This window comes from Hyposmocoma kahamanoa, unplaced genomic scaffold, assembly GCF_003589595.1.
Source record: "Hyposmocoma kahamanoa isolate Upper Pololo Valley unplaced genomic scaffold, ASM358959v1 64, whole genome shotgun sequence".
NCBI lineage: Eukaryota > Metazoa > Arthropoda > Insecta > Lepidoptera > Cosmopterigidae > Hyposmocoma > Hyposmocoma kahamanoa.
Genome location: NW_020653852.1, coordinates 5,700,785 through 5,719,577, shown reverse-complemented (window position 1 = coordinate 5,719,577; position 18,793 = coordinate 5,700,785). Strand labels below are relative to the sequence as shown.

The 18,793-nt window shown below is 36.7% G+C and overlaps 2 protein-coding genes across 2 annotated transcripts; both read right to left on the bottom strand.

The window, feature by feature from the left end:
* Positions 1–225: 225 nt before the first annotated feature.
* LOC113230829 lies at positions 226–1,832 on the bottom strand. Its single transcript, XM_026464927.1, has 3 exons — positions 1,281–1,832; positions 602–941; positions 226–263 (listed from the first exon to the last, which is right to left on the bottom strand). The coding sequence occupies exons 1-3, from the start codon at positions 1,476–1,478 to the stop codon at positions 226–228; spliced, it is 576 nt and encodes a 191-aa protein (XP_026320712.1). The 5' UTR covers positions 1,479–1,832.
* A 1,059-nt stretch (positions 1,833–2,891) lies between these two features.
* Positions 2,892–17,402, bottom strand: LOC113230989 (MAU2 chromatid cohesion factor homolog). Its single transcript, XM_026465112.1, has 12 exons — positions 17,161–17,402; positions 16,797–16,976; positions 15,401–15,523; positions 14,600–14,728; positions 10,895–11,003; positions 10,555–10,719; positions 10,303–10,485; positions 9,797–9,906; positions 8,788–8,889; positions 8,210–8,313; positions 6,533–6,735; positions 2,892–3,321 (listed from the first exon to the last, which is right to left on the bottom strand). The coding sequence occupies exons 1-12, from the start codon at positions 17,383–17,385 to the stop codon at positions 3,110–3,112; spliced, it is 1,845 nt and encodes a 614-aa protein (XP_026320897.1). The 5' UTR covers positions 17,386–17,402; the 3' UTR covers positions 2,892–3,109.
* Between the last annotated feature and the right edge of the window lie 1,391 nt (positions 17,403–18,793).

The window sequence follows — 18,793 nt, the reverse complement described above, 5'->3', positions numbered from 1 at the left end:
TTTCGGCATCCAAAAATGTGTTATATACTTTAACAAATCATTAACTTCTTATGTAGTACCAATAATTACACTCTCTGCAATTATATAATTCAGACCTTCTTCTATTTTGGACTCTGGCAAAAGAGGGAGAACCATGCACAAAAGCTCACTATTTTATTTAAGTTTTTGTTACTATTTTTTTTAAATTTATGTAGGATTTTAAGTTGCGTAGCTTTCCTTTTAATTTTATCCAGGAAATGGAAGTAGCAACCGTGATGTAACACCTGGGGAAATGCACGTTCAATGGCATTTATTGCCGCTTGTTCGAAATCTGTTATAAATTTATGGGGTTCCCATTCCCAGTTTTTTTCGTTTGTAGACATCCGTATCTGTGACTTGATTAGTTCAAACATAATCAAATAAGTCTTCTGTTTCTTATTCGGTAGGAGTGCGTATATTACAGGAATCACATTATTTTCATTTGCGGTGCTGCCTATATCACAAAAAAGTACATAAAGCTGATAGAACGGTTTCAAGCAATTCTTGAAGGTCCCGTCACATAAGAACACTTTTCCGTTAAGCACAATTTCCCTCGCTTCTTTTAGAGCAAAAATCAGGATACGATCGTTGCCACCACGGTAATCAGCAAGAAGGAAGTCATCTGGAGGCACTTCAACTTCTTTCATGTCATTGTATGCCATCTTCTCAACTCCTGCCAATTTCCTTCTTCTTCTGTATGCTTTGCATTTGTATTTGTTATACGTGGGTAATTTCTTAATCAAGTGTAGTCCTGTATCTTTCATTGATGCTATGGTAGTTCTGTAAACCGCAGGTACTGTCTCTTCGACATTTGATGCTGCTCTGTCTAAGCTTGAGCTTGTGATAATACACATAATGTTTTCATTTTCGTCTGGTAAACAGTTCTCTGAATGCTGCCTTTGTTGTACCAACTTTGACTGATCCTGGAGTAAACAGAAATTGATACTAAATTTTTGAACTTTTGTACGGCTACAATTAATTTGTATTTTTTTAATGTAAAAATTAAAAATAAAATAAAAATATACAAATACCTATCGGATGGACATGTCACACACAACGCAAACTTCAATGTACAATGGCTACTACACTAAACAATGTACACAGAAACAACCAGCCTAATTAATACAAAAATGAACTAATCAAAGAAGTGTGAAAAATCATTATAGTTACAAAATGCCAATAAGGTCGAAATTAGCTTAAACATGAATTGACCCTAAGCAAAAATAAAAAAAGCTAATTAACTTTTTTTTTTAAAACTTTACCTGGGTAATCGTAACGGATCCAGTACAGTTAAAGGTTTTGTAATTTTTACATCTCCACAAACAATTGTTGTTTTTATACCGCACGTGGAAATAATATTGGTGGCCGTTGTAGAGTAACACTTTGCCGCGTCCACGAGCGACTATTTTTATATCATTTTGGTCACTGCTCACATTTGGTTTTTCATTACTAATATCCATTTTATCCCTTAGGTTTAGAATTGAATACGTTTTTTTTAATTAAAAACACATAATCCATCCCACAATTAATACATTTACTTATAATGTCAATGTAATCATTTGTTTACGGCAAAAGACAAGATGCTTTCCAATGAGTTATTTAAAAGAAGATTGTAATCTTTGAAGTGGCCAGGATTTAATCTAGCACTTAAACGTAGCGGAAACAGCCAAGAAGGTTTTTTCCTCAATGAATTGTTGGAATTATTTATTTACTATTAAACCCCTATTATATGTATATATTTTTTGTATGATTTCGATGCAATGGTACTAGCGACACGTGCTAGTATCGGTAGTACCATTGATGGTACTAAGGACACATAGTAGTATCATTTGTACCATTGATGGTACAAATCAATGGTACTATAGACACTAAGCCAACGGGTCATGTATTTGTACAGTCAGAGCGCGTCACGCGTAAGCTACGGCCGTTACAACTAAACCTTTTACAAAGTACGAAGTCTTTCTGTTCACACGTTATATCCGAATAACCCCAGTTTTCCGTTGATTTTCGAATTTCATTTTTTGTTTAAGACAGTCTTATGTTTGTTTACAATTGTAAACCAAGTGAAAGGATGATAATACGATAAAAATGTTCTTAAAAATGTTCTCTTTCGAAGTATGGGAAATCACGGGGCTAGACGGTTTGAAAGAATGTTACGGGCTGCCAAATTCCAAGATTTTAACACAAATCTCGCTTAAAGGCCTGCGTTTTCTAGCAATATAGCCCAAACTGAAGATTCTGCATATTTACAAATGTATTTAAATATTAAGTCACTCGAATGTCTTTTTAGGCCACACATCTGAAACGTTTTATTTTACTTTAACAATTTTGACAAAGGCAATCTAAGAAATATACTCGATTTCAAGTTAGTAAAGTTAAGAAGGAATGAGAAGGAAAATAATATTCTTCAGATTGCATTTCTCATTGTATTGTCTCAGTGCATATAACGGCGTGTTAGTAGGGCTGTCTGTATTATAACATCTCTAGTGACGTCACTCGCTATACTTATTGGATACTGAAATTTCAGTTGCCTTTCAACTTAATGTATGACAACTAGTCGTACCTAAATGATCGTCATATATTTATATAAATAAAATTTAAGGCTATTTTTAAACCATACGTCATTGCGAAATATGATTCCATATCTACGTCAGATTTTACTTAGTTTTCGTAGCGGAAGACCTAGCGCCAAACTAACGCCAGTGCGAACAACTCATGTTAACAAAAAAAAAAGTAACTAACGCTGTCATGTCGGAAATAAAATGTTGGTGACCAAAGATCATAGCAACTCTCACCCGAGTTTCTGGAGGTCTATTCCCGTTCAACGTCCGAAACAATTACTGTCAAATAGGTAAAACTCGATCAAATTAAAAGACGCGAATGAAGCTTCATACTTGCCGATGTCGGACGCAGAAAGGGAATAGACCCCCTGTACCACGTGATTAGAACAACGTTCCTATCCTAAATTTTCACTAGCGCAGTGACGTCACTTCACAATGATCACGTAGCTCGTGTACAGGCTAAATGTACACTTACATTACAAGACTGACCTTAGGTAATAGCGTCACCCACAGGACATTTCCAGTGGTCACTACGTGTGCGGAAGGGTGTGTGTTGAAGGGGTGGGTGGCGCTATAGGGGGTGCGGGGAGCGCAGGGGGAGAACCCGTCGTCCATTGGACGAGGGCGTGCTGAGGAAGCTGCGAGGCTTGGAAGTGGTCCTTGAGTAACGCTTGAGAGAAGTTGCAGTGCATCTGATATGCTTCGTTCTCCCGCTCCGTGTCGCCTGCGAGCCGGTACAGATCTGTCGACAAATACTTTGTTTTTAAACTAGTTTTTATTATGGGCTGTAACACTTAATTGAGTAGCAGTAGAGTTCCTTGTGAAAGAGTTCGTCCAGAGAAAAACCTTACCTATTTATGCCGCCAAGCAGTAATGTAATGCATTATTGCGTTCCGATTTTGAAGGCTAAGCCTCTGAGCGACACTGCAACTATTGCGGACATGCGTGTCGCAACCACGCACACGACTTGTTCGTGCGGTCATTTTGTATCATAAAAAAAAACACTCTGGTATTTACATAGAAATGTATCCCACAAACCACATAAATACTAGTAACTTGTATCCAAACAGACGACACGTAAGTACCGCGATCTGCATGACAACCAAAATTGCCACATTTTTGTACCTCCTATGACGTCACTGTTTAGTGATGGGAAACCTCCTTCGGCGCTAAAGTTAATGATTTAACGCACACATTCACTTAAAAAAAAGTGTGTGGGTTAAAACCGTTACCGATGAAATGTGATTCTGTTTGTTTTGTAATTAGATGTTTTGCTGTTTTTCCCACACTCTGAATGGAACAGCCCTCATAGTTAGAGATATTACCTTTATTACAATAAATAAGAATATTTTTGGAATATACGGAGACGTATGGACAGGTCAGTTGTTGGCACTATACTATTTCAGCGTTCTAATTTGTGATTTCAGTGCAAACGAGAGCTGATATTTAAGTCCCATTTTCCTGATGAGTGGCCAGAGATGGATGGCCTTTATTTCGTCTCAATTTCTGGTTAAATACTCGATGTTCCTATATGACAAACTCACTTGAGGTGTTGCCTCGTAGGAAGAGAGTAGATCTTACATTGGAGAACACAGTCGTACCTATTGGTTCACTAACACTTATTACAATATTTTTAAAATTATTTAATAAATATTTTTGAAATTCGTGATATTAATGACTTTAAATTTTTATTAAGAATAGCATCCGACTCTATTGACGATCCGGAATTGCTATCACAATTATCACTGAGAGTTCCCTCTAAGTAACTCAGAAACAATTCACTTTTGGTTCTACCTCCGGCCTAAACTACACACATCAAAAGTGTCTAGGGATCAAGTACGTTTAAGAGTATTGCTGCAATTAGGGTTAATTATATTAACTTTTTTGTATCGCTATTGATACTTTTTAGTGAGTTTTAACATTTAAATAAGGAATATTGTTTAAAATTCGATAATAAGAAGAAAATCGATTGTCAATGTGGTTTTGTATAAAAATGAGTTATAGCGTTTTGACAAAATCATTAAAATATCTGCATCGGAACCGAAACAATTTACATTATTATGGAGAGACGACATCATTTAACCCGAGAAGTGATGATGCGAGCCGTCGGAATGTTGGAAGCTGGTTCCAGGCAACGTGCTGTGGCTTTCACTCTTAACACTACACAGAGCGTCATAAGTCGCCTCTGGACGCGCTATCGCATGACGGGCAGCGTGGCCGAGCGACATGGAGGACGATCTCGCATCACGACTCGCAGACAGGACCGGTATATCCAAAATACTGCTCGACGGAATCGTACCATGACCGCCATGATGTTGGTTACGAGGCTCCACAGCTCCTCAGGCTTGCTAATAAGCGATCAAACAATCCGAAATCGTTTACTTGAAGTGGGTCTGCGATCCCGAAGGCCGCTCAGAGTTCCACCTATTGCACCCTGCAATCGCAGGACCCGTTTACGATGGGCTCGCGAACACAGAAACTGGGAGGAAGAAGACAGGCGCTATGTGTGCTTTTCGGATGAATCCCGCTTCGGTATGAGACCGGATACAAGACGTACTCGAGTTTGGAGAACATCTGGACGTCATGAACGTTTGAGATATTGTCAGGAAGTTCATCCATATGGTGGGGGAACAATAATGATATGGGCCGGTATTTGGATCGGCGGAAGAACCGATCTCATTTGGATCAGGGGTAACCTCAATGCTCAAGTTTACGCAGAGAGGATTGTTTCAGATGTTATCATCCCTTTGCGGGGCCAGTTGGGTGATTCATTTCAACTAATGCATGACAACGCACGTCCACACACGGCTAGAGTCGTAACACGCATTCTTGCCGAAGCTCGTATCAACGTTCTGCCGTGGCCTGCTCAATCGCCAGACCTCAATCCAATTGAGCACGCATGGGATATGCTTCAAAGAAGAGCTGTGCCAAGTATGCATACCGTACATACTCTACAACAATATTTTGACTTGTTACAAAACACATGGGCGGCCATTCCTTAAAGTGATTTTGATGAACTCATCTTAAGCATGCCAAATCGCTGTAATTGTGTGATTCGTGTTAATGGTGGAAATACAGATTATTAATTTTCTTATCTTTACAATAAAAATGAGCAAAATCATCATTTTCGCCATTTTTTTGTCATTTAATTTGAGTTTTTTCCCACAATTTGCAAAAACATCAATTTTAGTTTATTTTTATTAAATAAAGGGGTAAGCGTTTAAATAAAACATAAGCATTAAAGTAAGAAGTCGTCCTGGAAGACTGGGTTTGGTAAATATTGCTTAAATAATTTTTATTTCAAAAATATTCACTTGATCCCTAGACACTTTTGATGTGTGTAATTACAGGCAAAACGAGTTTATGTGGTGTGCAAGCAATAAATTTAACATTACTAATACTTTTGATCTGGATCTGTTCAATACGGGTGTGATTTCGGCAATAAGAGCACTAAGTGAGCAGTTCTTCGACTCTTAGAGTCGTATTCCAGAATTCTATTCAATGCTCAAGTCAGGATTTGAGCAGACTTGAGTATGATTTCAAGCACTGGAAATACGACCCTAATGGCAAGGACTTGAGTATGATTTTCAGTGCTCACTGCAATACTCAAGTCCTGAACTCTACTCAATGCTCAAGTCAGGATTGCACTGGAAACACAAACATTGGAAATACGACCCTAATGGCAGGGACTTGAGTATGATTTCGAGTGCTTATACCATACTCAAATCCTGACTTGAGCATTGAGTAGAGTTCTAGAATACGACCCTTAGTGAGGCTTGCAACTTCTATGGTTTTTTTTTAGTGTTTTTTATAATAAATTAGATAAATTGTGCACCCAGATGCCTTATTATATTTTTATATGTGAAGATTTTTAATTGGCTCTTAGTTGTTATTAATATTATTTAATTTACTTTTAAGCTGTTTAAATAAGTAAAGAAAATCATCGTGTATACCTTTCAATATGGCCGAAGCCCATAGCTGCACATGCACGTCGGGGATCTTGCTGGCCAGCTGCATGGCCGGCGTTACCATGTTCATGCTCTCGCGCGAGTTGTTGATGGACAGGAAGATGTGCCCCAGCAGCACCAGCGAGCACGAGGTTAACCTGTTCAGATCTTCGGCGTTGGCCATTTTCAAAGTCTCTCGAAGGTACCTCCTGCAAATAGTAGAAAAAAAAATTTAAACCATATTGAAATTGAAGAGGGGATTAGAAACGTGGTTATGAGACAGATGTCTCCAAAAGGTATTCGAACTTTTTTCAATATTTTTTTCTTCTTACTAAGTTTAAATTCATTTCTAAGAGATACAGGATAATTTCATAACAGCAGCAGCGCACCTCGCCAAACGCGCCTCGGCACAGGTGAGCAGTGTACGCCTGTACGGGCCAGCTCCAGCATCACATAAACCGCACTTGTCACTTGCATGTCATTACTAACACTTAGATCATAGGTACTTTTAAACCATCTGTAGATTTTAGTCAATTCAATTTTTAAACTCAGTTTTAATGATCTAAATTTTAAATATAATATAAATTGAAATATGAAATATGGATCGTAATTATATGAAATAAAATATTCTTAGCACGGTAAGCTAGAAGACGTCGGTTCGAATCCGACCGGATCGAAGGAATTTTTTCTGAGTGTTCGATCTTTGTATTAATAATTATAACAAATTAGTGAAGTAATTTCACAAAAAATAATTGAATATTAATTCAATAAAAATTTGAATTATTCTTATTTCTTTTTTAATTTTATTTTTATAATAGAATCGTCCCAGTACCACGAATAAACTTAACATACAATTAGATCGTAAAAAAATTAATAAACTACGAGTTCGACCCAGAATTTTATGTTCATGTTGTGATCTATAGTTTGTTTCAAACTTGACAAAATTTGATTATCACTAATATCAGGTTTCTTACCACGGTATGACTTATTTTTATTTTCCCGATATTTCGGAACCAGTAGGCTACATCCACTGGTGTTGTAAGGACAATATGTGACATTATAGGAGAGTTCGTCCGACAATCGTGCGGTGTATGGCCTGCTTTACACTAAGCAAAAATGGCGAACAAGAAGTTTATCGTATTTACAAACTTCGCGTAATTATAAGACAGAAATTACGAATAAAACTCAAAATTTAGTTTAATTTCTTGCTTAAACTTGGGCAAAGTTCGTTATGTATATACGAAAAACTTGCTTAGCTCGCTATCTTTGCTTAGCCGAAAGTTCGTTTGATAAATCTCAATCTTAGTGAAGGCGCAAGAAACATGTACAAAATAAATTCATCGCATCAGAACTGCATCAGATATGTTTTTATTATTAATTAGAATATGATATTCGGATAGGGCTACTCACGAGGAAAACAGTGATATATCATTTGTATCAATAAAATTTAAACCTAATCAGAACTTTATGCATTTTTCTGACGCAGCTTCATGCGAAAATGCTTTCTTGCACTGTTTTTGCACTTTTGCGTTGCACGATCCAAAAACACCCCGTATTCGCGCAATCATCCCACAGTTAAAAAGCAGCCTCTTGTAGCCCCTTTTTGTGAATTTTGTTTATGTATTTTCTTTTCTCGTATTATACGCTCAAACGCATAAGGTAATGGTATAACGGTTTACGTACTTGGCTTCATTATACCGCGCTTGGAAGAAAGCCTGCAGTCCGAGCACGTAGTACGACGCCGCCCTCAGGCCGTGCGCATACGCCGGTAACGCTTCTGGCCTTACCTGCAATTTATGGAGTTAATTAGTGACTCATTTAGTTGAAGCTCTCTTTTTATTTACTCAAAGTGAAATTAGATAGACTTAATATATTGAAACAAACATGAAAAGGCAGCATTAAATTAAAGCTCAAGTAAAATTAGCAGTCTTTAACTGTAACAAAAAAATACAGTAAAGACATTCCCAATTGAATTATGTAATATAACAAAAACAAAGATACTTTAAACTTTATATAAAATTCTTGATTCTGTAGGTCCAAATTGCCCTGTTTTTCAACCTAAGTAATGCAGAATAACAATTTTTTTTACGTTACTTTTTTTTGTATTCATTGTTATTTCTGATTTGTCATATTTCTTCCAGATGTCTTCAATGCAACATTTTGAATTGGTTATTAGAACATTACTTCTATATATTTAAACAGTACAAGCATACAACAGTTTAGAAAATACCATATAGTTTTAGTAATAAAGCGTATCTTACTTGTTCCATGAGTTGTGCTAAGTCGTTGTCTCTCCGTTGTCGTAAATATACAATAGCCAAGTTCAATTTGGCAAACATCCATAAATCTCTTTCTTGTGACGTCTGAAACAATGTCATAGCATACATTTTATTTGGCAGAATTGAGACAATACATTAGTCTCACGAGCCATTCATTAAGAACAAAAATCATTTAATTTCGTTATCCTTGTCCGTTATGCCATTATGTCGTTAAACTTGTCTTAGTGACGTCATAATAAGAATTACTACAAAGTTTGTTTCGAGCCATTTGACAGAAAAAGTAAACAAACAAGTCACTGACCCGACCATAGACAGTTTAGTGATGGCCAGTTATACTGCCAACTAGAAATCAATTAATTAATTGAATGAATTTGTTTAATTGAATCAGTTGGAATAACAGTTCTGTTTGCGATTTCGTTGTTGATTACCAATGGCCGGCAAAAGGTGTTCCACATATATAGATTACATGCATAGATATAGCTACAAGGAGTGACATAGAATTGTTAAAACCACCAAATTTTGATTAATTACTTGTTTTAATTCCGGATGTCTGGAAATGGTTTACTGCATCGTAGGGCAAAACTACTGACCCAGGAAGTCGAAGTTGGATTTTAAAGTAATCCTAAATTTATAATAAATTACAAAAACTTAATTGGATGAACCAAATTTTCTTTTTCGTACAGCACTTCACAACCATAGATAATCCATATTTATACATTTGAAAAATAACCTCACTTTTGGACTTACATTTTTCAATTATAATTTTAAATTATTATTTAGATGAATATTGTTATCAAGTCGAAATCTTTCAAATATACGTGAAAGTGAGAAACTTTATTTTAGCTTTGGTGTTGTGCGACGAATTACCACTGCGATATTTTAAAGATCTCGTTAAACGTGGTGACAACACCTAATCGTCTCGCTGTCACGTTTCGTAGTGCAGTTACGCTACGCCGTTTGTATGATATTGCCCTTAAAATTGAGTACTCACGTGTATGGCGGTGTGGAATTGTGCCTCGGCGGCTTCCATGCAGTTCATGGACATGGCGTACAGACCGAGAAGACAATGCAGTTGAGGCGTGTGAGCCGCCGCACACACCGCTGCAAGCATAACCATCAGGTATCATATGGAGACGGAGTGTAATTATTACTAATTATGAAAATAACTATTAATCTGGTCTCGAACAAGGAAATCCCCCGCGTTACAAGTATTAGGGCAATTAAATTAACTCTGGAGCACGGTAGTGCCAGGGTTACATCAAGACTAGATTCAATGTACAAAAGTTCGTTTTCTCAAACATTCTTGAAAATTTTTCGATTTCTGGTTCAGGTAAGCTTTTCGAAGTCTATGAATGCAGTTTTTCATATTAAGAAAAATAAAAGAATGTTTCCTTTAAGTAAAATTAGCCTTCTTAAATATTCAAGGTAATTTCCATTCGTGAATATACCTCGGCGGGAACGGGGGATTGCCTGACTCGTATAATACATGAGACATACGCGTTGGCGCGTTGGCTAACAGCTTGGCGGCCTTGGCGATCTCGTGCAGCGCGTGCGCTTTGCCGCCGGCCACCAGCCGGCACAGCGCCGCGTGCTCCACCAGCGCCATGCGCAGGCGCCAGGCCAGCGCCAGCGCGCGGCTCCAGCGCGGCGACGCGGGGCTCAGCGACGGCTCCTCCCCCGCTGCGACAGGGACGCGGTTAGGCTAGGGCACGCACCACCGCCGCGGGCCACCTCCACCGCTAAGCTCACTTGTCAGCTTGTCGATCTGCGCGAGCGCCTTCTCGGTGTACTTGTGCGCCTTGTCCATGTAGCCGGCCTGCGCCGAGTGCATCACGGTCACCAGGTACACCAGCACGTACAGCTGCTGGCGGGACAGCCATACGAACGACTCTCCTGCCGCTGTGCCGCACACCGCTGCGGACGTATCGCGACTTTATCAGCACACAAATAAATGTAATTCATTTGACAAGTGGGAACATAATGTTTACCAGCAAGACCACATTAGCCCTGAAGACTACTTAGACATTAATTAATTCAGAAACTGACTTTCACTGGTTACCTAATTCTTAAATTACAATAAAGAACTGACCATCGTCATCGGGCCAGGTCGGCGCCATGATGGTCTGGATACTCTGCTGCAATTGCTTTAAGCAGGACTTCACGCTCTTCACCTGTCCCGCCATCAAGTAATGGCATACCTGCACACAATAAAGAAGTAAGTTCAATGCCTTGCTAAACAAAAGTTCTTTTCCCACCGGAGTCGCAGTCCAGTCTTCCACTTGCTATGATCCTGACACACGTTTCGCCGTTGCCAATGCGAGTGTTGACTAATACAAAGCCCAATTTGTATGTAAATTGTAATAATAATAATAACAAATTTATTTGTAAAAGCCATTGACTTACAATTATATGGACGTCGGGACCGCGCTAAAAAGTGTCCGAACTTATAGGGCGTTAAGGCCCATTTAGATGGAGAGAGTTTCTCGTCTCGAAGATACGATTATCGAAAGAATATAAAAAATTTTCCTCGTCTAAACATTTGCGATTATCGACCGTCCACGTGAGCGATAATCGCCTCGCCTTTCAATATTGAACGTCTCCACGTAAACAGAACTCGAAAGCAAAAATCGTATTTCGAGTTTCTGTGCCAGCCGTTTCTACCACGAGTGCAATGCGCGAGGGTGTTTTAATTATCACTGCTTTTCTAAGACAAGAATTAATGAAACGAGAACGAAAAAAAATTTGGGTTAAAAAATATTATAAAATTTGAAAAAAAAAAATGTATATTTCTCTACAATGCAATGAACTTAATATTATCAGCATTTCCAAATTTGAATGATTTTTGCTTCATTTCGATATGTCCACAGTCAATACCGCAGTAATCACTGAACTCGAATGGCGATTCTCGCACTCAAAACGATTCGAACGGATTTGTACGATAATCGTATGAACTTGAAAAAATGTCATACGAGATCGTGTTTAGTCGAAAACTCGTAAGCAAGAATCTCCTTACTACATATTTCTCTGTGTAAACAGTCGAGGAGGCGATTAAGTTGCTTGCGAATCTCGTATGACATAATCGTAGGCGAGATTTTAGTTCTTGCCTGAATGTAAACATTATGATACGATAATCTTATGGCGATTATTACTTACGATAATCGCGTACGAGTTTTCGTCACGAAGCGTGCGAGAAATTCTCTCCATCTAAATGGGCCTTTAAAATCGTATACAGAGCGTCATTCACGCTTTAGTCTTCGTTTGTTCAACTGACAGCGAAGCAAGCCAAATTAGTACTGCGATGACATTACAATTTAAATTCAACGTTTTAGCTTTGTCATATTCCTTTACATGTCACTACGTTTAAATAGGTTGACTTGGGACATTTTTTTCGTGGTTTTTGTATTAGACCCGTCGTCCATTTATTTGTAAGTCAATGGTAAAAACACAGGTTATATAGAAGTTGACATGTACAAACTAAGTGTAGTTTCACTGTGTCTGGCCAAACATTAAGCATACAAATATTGAAAGTACATTATACATTCACGCACATGTAAACCAGGTATAACATTGTTTCGTTTTCATTAATAGTTACATGGATTTAATAAGTCGGTCAAAATTTAACCGCGATGATAGTTTAATGGGTCAATTTTAATGGAAACTAGATGTCAAAATAATATCGTAATATGAATAGCGTCATTAACGTCCAATGTCAAAAATTAGACAATTAATTTAGGTATTTATCATTTAAAAATTCGACGACAAGAGTTGGTCCGCACCATGGTTGTTATTATAATAATAATAACGCAATAACCAGGAATTGGCATTAGTGTTGCATTGACTTACAGCATAATATCTGTCAATGCGACTGCTGCATAACCACAAGCGAAAAATAGTACTACAAAACCAACCCTATTGCTATAAACAAATATTTAATTTTCCTTTCCACAATAATATATTACTTTCTATGCACAAGTTCTTCATTTTCATAGTGCCACTATGGTGCCACTACATATTTTTGTATGATACAAATATGTGATTCGGCACCCGTTCCCATAGTGTCAATGCATCATTTGTATCCAAGTACGATTTTTTCTTATGTGTTCTGTGGGACCATTTTAAAAATAAAGCTAATAATAATTTATAGCATTTGCATAACAATTGAGTAAATGCAATTCTGGCCTCCAAGCTTGCTAATGAGTCCATTGTTCAGGTCTGACAAGTAATAATTGCTTATTTTAAAGCGATTTAAATACGGCAATAAGGACCAATTCTATTGTATCGTATCATAGAAAAAAAATCAGGCTAGGTATGAACACCGTGAAAATAGTACACAAGCTCTCTATTTTTCTCTTTTTGTGAATAAACGAATGAATCTGCAATTAGTGCTCCCACTTAATTTTTTTTGTATGTGATTGATCGGCTTAAGCATAGGCTCACAGCATCCAGGGGAACAAGAGACAGTCTATTATATCATAGTTGACAATGTTTTTTTAAAGGCGTTTTTGGTAATCAGATATTGTGAGTGTAGCAACTGCTACTTGTAGTGTTTTTTTATATTGACTTTCTATCCTCCTCCACTATCCCTGTGTGGTAACATGAATTTCCTTCTTCACATGTTTATTGAATATTTCTGTGTTCGTAATGAACATGAGCTTAGTTGAACACGGTACATCCAAATAGACTTAAGTACGACTTTTTGTTATTTCTATCGACGATCGAGACCCTGTGTGGGGTAATGTCGTGTTGTCATGTTGCACAAGAGAACCGTTTTCTGTGTGTTAAACCTGTGTATGGGCTTTCATTCTCTATCTCTATAACTACTAGGTGATTTTGTACCTCTCTTTCTGTTGAATTTGAGTTGCTACTACAGGATATTTGCTAATTGCTAATATACACTCTAATATACTATTTAACTGCCTCCGTGGCCGAACGGTTACCATACCGGACTGCCACGCAGAGGTCCCAGGTTCGATTCCCGGGCCGGGAGAAATATTTGTATGGCCTACAATTATTTCTCTCGTGAGTTTGGGTGTAATTTGTGGTTGTCTATGTGTGTGTCCATGGCACCCGCGACACAGGGTTTCCCTAGTGCGGGGCTATGTTGAGTGTGTGCGTTATTATTATTATTATTATACAAGTATCGTCAGCAAACATTGCGACACCTCTTTCAGGTTGGTCAGCTGAGCAGTGAATATAGTATAGCACTGGACCTAAAACCAAGCCCTGAGGTACACCAACAATAATTTTCTGAAAATTATAAGTCCCACTTCTTCTATTGCCTGCACTAATCTTTTTGTTTTGTTGGACTTGAATATCAAATTAGAATAGTTGTGTGGAAGGCTGATCTTCATTTTGCTTAGAAGACCCTTGTGCCACACTATCAAAAGCCTCCAGGATATCCAAGAATACTACTACTGGAAGTGACTTATTAACTGTGAATTGTTGGTGTCTAGATCCAAAATAATGATAGTTAATGAAATGAAAATGTCTTTATTACCTTCACAATATTAGGTATAACATTATTTTATAGTTACTTAGTTTCTGTTATTTTTTTACCAGAACAAAAATATTGTCAGACAACACGCGCCCCCACGTTAATGCTAAATTAAACGTTCTTCGTTGTACTTATACTATAAATACAACTGTGTATTAAACATTTCAAAATGTGGAAATGACAAATGGATTAGTACTAGATAACATAAATTGCATTGCTTGACTTCATTAATCTAAATTTCATTGTGACGCCTAAATTTAAGGGTTGTTCATAGAATTAATAGAGAGGTAACTGACTTACCTGTAGAACAAGGAAGAATACTTTAAGATACTCCTTTTGATGTGGGCTGCCTGTCCAGGAGTCAACTAAATGGCCGGCCTGGTTGAGTAGTGGTAACACTTCCTGAATCTTTTTGTCTATTAACAACAACTGGAACAAAGGACAAAACATTTACAAAAAAAATTAAGTCTTGGTAAACGAAAAAGCTTTCTTAATTCTTAATCTACAAATATTAAGAAATGAACTTTTCTAAATTGGTTCTGGTCTCAGTATTCTGGGTTATGATAGAAGGATTATTTCATTTCCTTAGTATTCACATTAAACGAAATATCTTAGTTTGAGATCAGGTAATTCATGTGATTGTCTGGCGCATTACATTACTATCATCAATTCATCATACATTTACCATGTTAACCTTAAGAGTTTATACATATGGCGTATTTTTTGAGCGCAGTTGCCAGTAATCCTTTGCACACATTCTCAAATTCAATGGGGCCAAACACGCTCGTCATAATATGCCATGGGCATACATGCTATATGGTGCTACAGGCAACCGCGGGTGGAGCGACCCAGTGGCGTTAGCGCGCGCCCTTCCTCATTATCGATACAAACACAACAAACTTTTTTCGCTTTTTGAATCTTCACGCCGCCGTAAACGCGCGTTCGTAAAACGCACGTCTCTGCGCGTAAAAAATATGCCAATGTGCATAGGCTCCATTGCTTAACCACAGTCACAGTATGGTGAAGGATGATTGTATTATAATAACTAGGTACATCAGGCAGCAATGTGCATGAGGATTTGTGTGATCAAAAAGTACATACCATTACTCTACTAAGTAAGAACAGTACTCTTGTGTAAGCGGCATTGGAAATCTGAGCGTAGTCCACTCCGACACCAAGGAGACTGCTTGCAACTTCATACTCTCTCTCCGTTGCATGAATTTGCTGAAATTAATATCACATTGTATAAAAACCATAGCTTTTACAATCAGCATTGGCTCTATGTGATACATAGAAACATTTTAAAATTTTTAAAGATACAATTTCAATCCCAAATGCATCAAAAGGTTACAATAATATTTGGTTAACCAAGGAAACTCTGAGAAGTACCATCTTAACTGCAAATTTTGATGAGCTGTGATTTTCTGGCTATCCACTATTAACCATTAGAGCAAATCTATTGAGGTTTATGGCAAATACTTATTTTCTAAAATAGTGTCATTTTAGAAAACAAAGAGCCATCTGTCCTGCAGTGGAATAAATATCAGATCCTAGATATTGTAGTATATTTATTTTACAAAATCTTTACCTAAACATGCATAGTAAAAGAAAAAATTGCGTAGTAAATATGTAATATTTTGAAAACAAATAAAAAACAAAATAAAACACATTCCTACAACAAAATGAGCAACTCAATTTGTATTGCAAATCAGCATAACTAAATCTAACCACATAGTAAAAGATTGCAATTATGATATCTCAGCTATTCAGGCTATACGGAAACTTATGTTGTTTCTTATTTGTGTTAGGTTTATATTTGTATACACAATTGTAATTTGTTCACTATAGTAATTAGTTTTGTAAAGCGATACTATAGAAATCATAACTTTATGTTTTATTTTATATGCATAATTTTAAAGGGTTTTTTTTTTTCATAAATAATAAACACATACTTGGTAGCCATGTCAGTGATTTTAGCGAAATTGCAAGTGATGATGATACGCATTTCTCTAAAATATAATATAATACCTATTCATGCTCAGTCTTTGCCTAAAACAAACTTGACATAGGAACCACACAAGTTTAATGTTCTGTACAAAATAAAATATAATTCCAAAACAATTACTTTTAATTCTGACTGATGAATATTGGGTGCCTCCAAGAAAGCCACACAAGCCAAATGCAGGAACTATGATTATTTAAAGTTTCATCAGAACTATAGGTTGTTTCTATGTTTCCCAACAATGTTCTTTGGTATGTTTCCCAACAATGTTGTTTGAACAGATTTCAACAATTGGTTTAAATAATGACTTACAGGCCATTCCAGTCCTTTTCAACTGACTTTTTTACTAATTCTCCTGGCTTGTCTTTCAGTAATGGATAATGGCATAACATTTGTGAACAAACCGTTTGGCATCAATCTCAAAATTCAAGTCAAAGATAATTCTCAGTTAAAACAAGTAACATTAAATTATTAATAATTCTGAAATATACTTACTGCCAATTGGAATATAAGTCTGCAATGCCAATACACACTGTGCTGTGACAACTCAATAGCCTTTCGTAGAATGGGTTTAGAATGAGTGGGCTGGCCCTGCTGCTCGAACAGCTCAGCCAGCACGCTCGCCGCCTCGAACTTGACGTCGTCGAAGCCATTAATCGACTGCGAGAGGCACCACTGCAACAAAAACACCATATGACCCACTTCACAACATTGTTTACATTCTATGGGAAAGTTGTCACTTTTAACACTGCTCATAAAACTTTACATAAACCATGATTTGTACATTACATGAAAGGGTTATCACACAGGGACTTCCCGCTACGAAAAAATATAGGCAGAATAAGCAACAAAAACTTACACTTTGCTCTAAATGCGTTCTCGCCAATTCGATGTTTTTAGTGTGTGTCAAGAGGATATTCCCAAGTTGTAAATGAGTTCGGGCCTCGACCCTCTGCGGTGGTTTGAAATTAAATACGGCTTGTAGGCACTGGATACAACTTTTTATGTCAGGAGGATTTGATGTGCGGAAATGTTCCGCTAAACCAAGTAAAGAAATATACCAAGCGTCCTGCGTTGACGCCATTTTGACATTTCTGCTTTGGAGGGAATGGGGATGTCAGGTATAATCACAAAAATGTACCCTGCCAAGCAAAAGCTTACCATAAAATATTTCCACATTAAACCTTTTAAAATTTAAAACCTGGAATAAGAAGACAATTATTATTCACTTCTAACCTATTTCAATACTTAACCGATCTGATGTTTTTTTCAAATTAATAATGATTTATTTGTCGCCAAGGAAGCTACCATTTCGAAAATAGTGGTAACACTGGTGGTTACAATTGTTATATTGGTATTGCTGAGTGAGTACTTTTTAGTACCCGTACTAGATGATACATATTGTATTTTTTCACTTATTTCAGTTACGTTTTTGTTTTTTCTGTTATGAAAATTACACATAGGTGCAATTTGTGCAATTTCTGAAATGACATATTCTTTAATATTAACAGTTTTTGGTGAAAAATATGGAAATACGTAATGCTTGCTAACTAAAGATACGCGCATAAAATATTGTAAATTGGAAAGGGGTGAAACGTGAAGCGATGCCAAATAGAGCTACATTTTGAAAGTGCAAACTCCACTGCTAGGGTTGTATGCGTACAAAAGTTCCAGTTTACTCAAGAGTGCTCAAGAGTTTGAGATACATGCATTCTACACATGTATGATGAAAATAATTATGAAAGTCGCAAAAATAATATTAAGAAATTATTATTAATTTGTTTATTTAAACATATCTTCGTAATTCCCATTTCAATTAATTCTGAACAAACTATAAATCATTGAAAATGGAACTCAAGGGGCAATATAAAACACACTTGAGTTCCATTTTCAAATTTTGAATATAAATTCATGTAGAAAATTCTTTTAGACCGTATGCCATGCCTAGAGGATAGAAATGCCATGCGTGAGTATGGCGAGTCTGGTTTAGCAACCTATCAAGTTGAGTTAACCCGTCCCGCGCCTACATTCATTTTTAATATGCATAATAATATAATGCCCGATTGCGTCAAGTTTTCAAATTGAAGTGGTAACATGAATAACACGAAAATATTTATTCCAAAATGTTATGTTGGCGATAAAAAATGCCGATGGAATTCATGAACAAATTAATAATAACTTGGGTGTAGTTACTATACACATAAGTATTAATTAATTAATGTGATATACAGTCCATTTGTTTAGGTACATACATAAATAAATGGTAAAAAAATCTTGATACATATTTTTGTTGAAACATACCTACACTTTACAAATCAATAGATATAAAAATAGGCATGCAATTTCATATGAAGCCAAGTATTTGTAGAATAGTAAAAATCATTTTATAAATGTATATTTCATTAAATAGGCATCTCAAGATTGTTTCATTTAGTTATAGATTGTTTACAGTAGTACCTAACCAAATGGACTATAGTTATTACTATTTATCA

Coding starts and splice junctions, on each gene's coding strand:
- LOC113230829 (XM_026464927.1), bottom strand. CDS start 1,478: ATGGATATTAGTAATGAAAAACCAAATGTGAGCAGTGACCAAAATGAT. Junction 942..1,280: donor GATCCGTTACGATTACCCAG/GTAAAGTTTTAA, acceptor TGTTTACTCCAG/GATCAGTCAAAGTTGGTACA. Junction 264..601: donor TTACCGTGGTGGCAACGATC/GTATCCTGATTT, acceptor GCATTTCCCCAG/GTGTTACATCACGGTTGCTA.
- LOC113230989 (XM_026465112.1), bottom strand. CDS start 17,385: ATGGCGTCAACGCAGGACGCTTGGTATATTTCTTTACTTGGTTTAGCG. Junction 15,524..16,796: donor GACTTATATTCCAATTGGCA/GTAAGTATATTT, acceptor TATTAATTTCAG/CAAATTCATGCAACGGAGAG. Junction 10,486..10,554: donor GCAGATCGACAAGCTGACAA/GTGAGCTTAGCG, acceptor TCCCTGTCGCAG/CGGGGGAGGAGCCGTCGCTG.